The sequence below is a fragment of the Hippoglossus stenolepis genome, chromosome 3 (assembly GCF_022539355.2).
Source record: "Hippoglossus stenolepis isolate QCI-W04-F060 chromosome 3, HSTE1.2, whole genome shotgun sequence".
Classification (NCBI taxonomy): Eukaryota; Metazoa; Chordata; class Actinopteri; order Pleuronectiformes; family Pleuronectidae; genus Hippoglossus; species Hippoglossus stenolepis.
Window position 1 is genome coordinate 15255007 of NC_061485.1, and position 5608 is coordinate 15260614.

The 5608-nt window shown below is 41.9% G+C and overlaps 1 protein-coding gene across 2 annotated transcripts; it reads right to left on the reverse strand.

Annotated features, from left to right (window-relative positions):
• Positions 1–205: 205 nt before the first annotated feature.
• Positions 206–5092, reverse strand: cdkn1a (cyclin-dependent kinase inhibitor 1A). 2 transcript variants are annotated; one of them, XM_035153089.1, is made up of 3 exons: positions 4845–5092; positions 1948–2401; positions 206–1853 (listed from the first exon to the last, which is right to left on the reverse strand). In XM_035153089.1, exons 2-3 carry the CDS (start codon positions 2390–2392, stop codon positions 1798–1800), a joined length of 501 nt encoding a protein of 166 aa, XP_035008980.1. In that variant the 5' UTR covers positions 2393–2401; positions 4845–5092; the 3' UTR covers positions 206–1797. The 2 variants fall into 2 exon arrangements, with proteins under 2 accessions (XP_035008980.1, XP_035008978.1); XM_035153087.1 differs by lacking the exon at positions 4845–5092 and adding an exon at positions 2675–3125.
• Between the last annotated feature and the right edge of the window lie 516 nt (positions 5093–5608).

Genomic DNA, 5608 nt, shown 5'->3' on the forward strand with positions numbered 1-5608 from the left:
AGTTACTCTCACATTTTGTCTCAGGAGAACATTCAGACACAATGACCCACTTTTTCAATTTCTTTCTGTGAAAGAAAAAAAAGCTGAAAAGACTCTTTGTTGCTTTCCCGTATCTTTATCCATCATAGGCCTCATTCTCACACAAACCAACTCTCTTGTACAACACTCAGCAAAGATGACAAGGCAGTAAAGACAGTCACGAGAATTTGACTTTCAGGCTTTTTATTGGAGTTTGGGATTCTCATAAAAATTCGAAAACAAATACTAAAATAACTCAAAGGCTGTATCTCACAATAAATAAGGATAGATCTTTTTCATTTGTAGCTATTAACATAAAACAATACTTAGGACCTGTGGGCAAGCGTCTAAGAACAGAAGTGCGTTCATTGTTCGGGGTAATGCTGGTATTTGCTTGGCCTCTTTTTTTTTTTTTAATTGTGGCAAACATTTGAAAGCTGTCACTTCAGAAGGATTAGCATTACAATGACCTTGTTTGACACCCCATTCAGATCACCCATAGCAGCAGGATCTTTCCAGCATTTGACATAAACATCATGTAGAAATGAAAAACCATAGTATTTGTTTTTGAGGCAGATAATATATTGTCTGTAAAATTGCACTGAGCTTCCAAATGGAAAAGATTAAAGCAGAAAGCTTTAACTTAGTAAAATAGTACACCTGCTTCTGAGAGCACTTTCTTCCGATTGTTCTCTATGGAGCTTTAAATACCAAATCAAACGCCGAAGAGGCATTCGTCTCTGGGGGCTGTGGACACGCCACCTATCAGATGTTGTGCAATACTGCAGTGTTTATGATTCATGCTACAGTGCTGTGTTAAACTCTACTTATAAATATCTGATATATATATATATAACTAAATAAAACCTAAATATAAGTGTTTTTTTAAGTGCTCTAATGAAATGGTGTTACCGAAGATGACCTACATCAATCTGGTGCTGTGCACATGTCAGAGTCTGGACTGGGACCTTGTGGAGATACACTTTGAAAATCAATCAACATACAGTGGATGGAAGAGGACGTGATGGCACTTCTGTCTTTGTATCATCTAAGCAAAGCGACTGCGTGTACAGGATATAATTATTCTTCAAGCATTTTCCTCGGAGTACATGATGGTAGAAAAACAAACCACGATTGAACACTTGGATATATATAAAGTAAAATACACTTTGGACAGAAGGTTCTTGTAAAAAGAAGAATAGAAGACTCCTGGTCCTCATAATACACATCAAGAAATTGTAGAAAAACAGTGGATTCCAAAAATGGAGCCAAAGGGCTTCATCCATTCTCTACAGTTTTCAATTACTCCTTATGACACTAAACGAGGTTAACCCACATAACATCCTTTTCAAGTGGGTACAGTGATATGCTCAGTCGTCACAGCTCCGCTGTTCTAGAGGCTCACATTTCCTCTGAAACTGAGAGTGACTGCGTTTTACAGCCCTGTGGAATGTACAGTAGGAAATGTCAGTCGGCACTTTGGCATCCCCTTGATCCAAATGAGGATAAATCCACTGATTCGAGAGATTACGGTTAATCTTCTCCGCTCAAATGTCCCATTCCTACAACTGGGAAAAACACCAACCACCCCAGAGAATACAGTACCCTAATTTAATCTGATAGTGATCATGTGTAGCTGAGGTCCCTTCTGTTTTCATGTCGATTCACTGGGTTCCAGACCTCCCAGTGAGCGACTGTGCAGAGTCTGTGCAGAACGTGGTATTCCTGAGTGTAGTACTGTCTGTGTAGTTCTCCTGGAATATTAAACCGCATTGAAATTCACTCGCCGGATTTGCGCGGCATCCAAACCATTCTTCGTTTAGCCTGATAGAAATCTGTTGGAATGAAGAAACAGGGAATTCAGCTCATGCCAAAACCACCAGAAGTGACACATATACACATTCACTGTTGGAGTATTAGAAAATGTACCTGTGAGGTTGGTCTGTTTCCTCTTGGCCCCGGCGTTCTCTCCTATCTCTGGTGTTTTCTCAAAGTTCTTCAGGTTGAGTTCACACGTGTTTGGCGAACCCGGGTTGTTCTCCTTGTCATTTTGCAGTGGCTCCGTCCTGGCTCTCTTGGTGGCTACTTTCCCCTCCGCTGACCTCTGACCTTCTGTTTGACCCAGGCCGAGCATACAGGACCTGTAGAACAGTGGCATCTCGGTACCTGGGATGCCCTCCCACTGGAAATGGCTGCTCTCCAGGGGCTTGTTGGAAATGAAGTCGAACCCCCAGTGGCGTGAGGCCTCCTCCAGGTCTTTTCTCAGCGCTGCCTGGTAATCCATCTGCAGCTGCTCTCGGTCCACGGGGCCGAACAGGTTCCGGCGAGCGGGGCCCTTCCCCACGGAGCTCAGGATGCACTTGTGAGCATCCATGATTCTACACTGCAGGACACAGAGGAAAGGCAAGACGACCGGTTAGGAGAGTGAGCTTTATCAGTCACCACTAACTTTTGCTTTCATTATCCTCATGGTTAATCTGGAAGTTATTTCCTCTATTATCTGATTTGCCCATAAAATAATGAATAAAATCTTTCCATTTTCTACAGTTTGTTTAATTCAGACTAAACATAATTGCTTTAAAAGATACAATGATTCCTCTAAAATTGTCTCAGTAAAATCTTTTTTTTTAAAGTAGTTGAGTTAAGTTAAGCTCACCATGATTCCAGTTCAAGTGTCCTCAGTGCAGACTACAGAGCTGTGCCTCACAATGTGATACCCAGGAGCTCTTTATAACCACAGAGAGGGCAGCACCCTCTAACGTGACTCACTGGTAACATGCCTGAACATAATCTCACACAGACATGTAGGGACAAGTCCCCAGCACGGAACACTCCCTGCAGGCACACAGAGCCATCACTGGGTGGCAGTGTCAAACCATCCAGGAACAGAACAAGGCCACTAGCAGCTGATCAGGAATCTTTGATCACTAAAAAAAATTGAAATGATAGATTTATAAATCTATTGATCAGATCAGTGTTTTAAATGTTTCGTTCACTTCCCTGTGAGAAGAGAACTACAGGAAGGAATCAGCAGAATCAGCCATTATGTGTGTGCGGGAAGGGCTGGGCAAGATTCCCACATCAGGGAACCATCAACAGAAACCAGTCCACCCTAATCATCCTGCTGCAGCAGTGAGGGCAGGAGAGGTCACTTTAATTAGAGTAATGACATAAAGGACACTAATGAAGGCTTGCTAACCCTGATTCAATATATATATTTTTTTTTTATTAACGGTTGCAGTTACACAGATGGTAGTGAACATTGAGTTCAATTAGATGTTCTCATATATAAGATGTTAACCAACTACATTAACAGCCAGGCTCATGAACTTCAGTTTGTCCTCTAGACTCGAGGTAGATTTAAAGTCTGTTTGACATTTTAATCAAAGCTTTACAGTAAATGTCAAAGTTTGCCTTAAGTTCAGCAGAGTGAAGCAGGCGAGACGGGGCTCATGTGATGTGGCGTTTTTCCAGGAGCCGCAGTCCATCTATTCTCAGCTCAACAAAGCAGGATGACACAAATCTCAACTCTGAAAACACACCTACATTTCTTAAAACTTCCTCATACACCTCAACTTATATATAATATAATTGTATTGATAGGACTGATAGATGCTGAGGAACTGTTACACTATTTAGAATGTATACTTTTTTAATTTCGGAATTAGACTGATTTCAGACTCAGATGTCAAAACTGACATTTTAATTAGAAATTAATCAAAAGACACAACTTCACTTTTGTTCATCACTGTACTGAGAAAGTGGCAGAGTTTGTCCTTTGATCCAACCTGTATATTATTATAATTGCATATTATCTATAATATTACTTTATGGGAATGCTAATTTTATTAACGGAATTAAGGAATCAGTTCAGTATGGTTCAGTAAAAGGTTTTAGCAACTTTTTAATAGTCAGGCACCAGCACCACTACTGGATGAAAGAGTTTGGCTCTGGAGGCCTTCCAGAGATGTTTGGTGAAAACTATGTATGTAAAACATTAATTTAATTTCTTGTGAGAAAAAAAGCAGAGTGAATAATGAAGATCACCCTGTCCTAATCAAAGATGAGGGGGGGAAAGGGAAAGGTTTTGGGGGGCCCCTATTCATGACACAGTAATGCCCCCCTGCATTACTGTGTCATGAATACACCCTTTCAATACACCCCTCAATTCCCACCAACTCTCTTCCTTTCTATCACTCTCCCCTTACGGGATGGGACGTCAGAGGGAAAGAGGGAGGAGGAGGAGATGGTGCGGGGCGGTGCCGGGAGGAGTGACTCGAGGCTTGTGGCGGGAGAGCGAGTCATGCACGAGGGGAGCAGGCATCGACTCCTCGGCTCAGAAGGAGGAGGAGGAAGAGGAAGAGGAGAACCAGACCCTGCCCAGTTTACTACAAGGCTCCACGTGAGGCTACAACTAGTGTCCAGCAGTCAAACTGGGGCTGTCACTGTCTGCAGCCTGCACCTTAGAATGTGTTTAAATTTGTGTGTGTCTTTCACTCACACAAATATAAAAATAGCTCAGCAAGAAATCTACAAGAGATGTTTGATTGATTTTAAGGTCTGATTAATACACCAGAGCCTGGAAAAGAAATTCAAAGTAGAAATGATCCAATGGGATTCCAGGTTATTTTGGTTCTGGAAGTTATGAGTTATGAAAACATGTCATCTATAAGACTGGACATAAACCAGGTGTGTATAGACATTCATCTCTTTATGAGTTATATATATATATATTATTATATATATACTGATAAGCTAACAAAACACATTATAAACTCATTACATGAAAAAAACATTAATAAGTATGATTTCATAATTGTACTCACATTATCAGGTGTCTTTAGCCAGGTTGAAGTTCTTCTTGTGTCAGATTTAAAGTTAAACCTCCTCTGTGAAGTTTTAAATTCCACCCCAGCTTTCCTATAAATATTTTAAAAAACTCCACTCTGAGGCTGATGTTATTCAATCCCGTCTCCTCTCGATTATCAAAGCTAACACAAACTGAAGCGACCAACACTGAGCCTCCTCCTTGATCAATTCTCAAAGTGTTTTTCACAGGCATGGATCACGGGCTAAACTTTTATGAACTCCGGTGGGCGGGGACGCGGACGTCCTGTGCCGGGGGCGGAGTCTAAGGCCTCACACACGTGAATTCTTTCCCAGTAAACACATGAGCACACGTGACGGTCGCCTCTGAAGTCTGTAGTAGTCAGGAGGAGGACATTCCTGCGTCACGTCGACCCGGCACGGCCCAGGCTCCGTGCGTCTCCGTGCGCATGGCAGAAGATCCCACCTCCACAAGCAGCTTCTTTTATTCTCCAAACAGTGTTGCAGTGCCTCTTCTGAACTATGCTAGCTTTCTTGTCCGGTGTTAATGCTCCGGAGCCACTTCAGAATTATTCCTTTTCATAAGCGGATCCTCCTCGAACAGTTCTACTCTATACCGTCACTTTTCATTGTTTGTGTGCTGGACGCTGTGTGCAGAGCTTTTTATAAACAGTCTATGGTGCAGAGTGAAGTGTGTTCATCCTACCTGGTTTATCTGCAGAGAAGATTTTACAGTCAATGTTTTTCACAAAATGAAAATGAA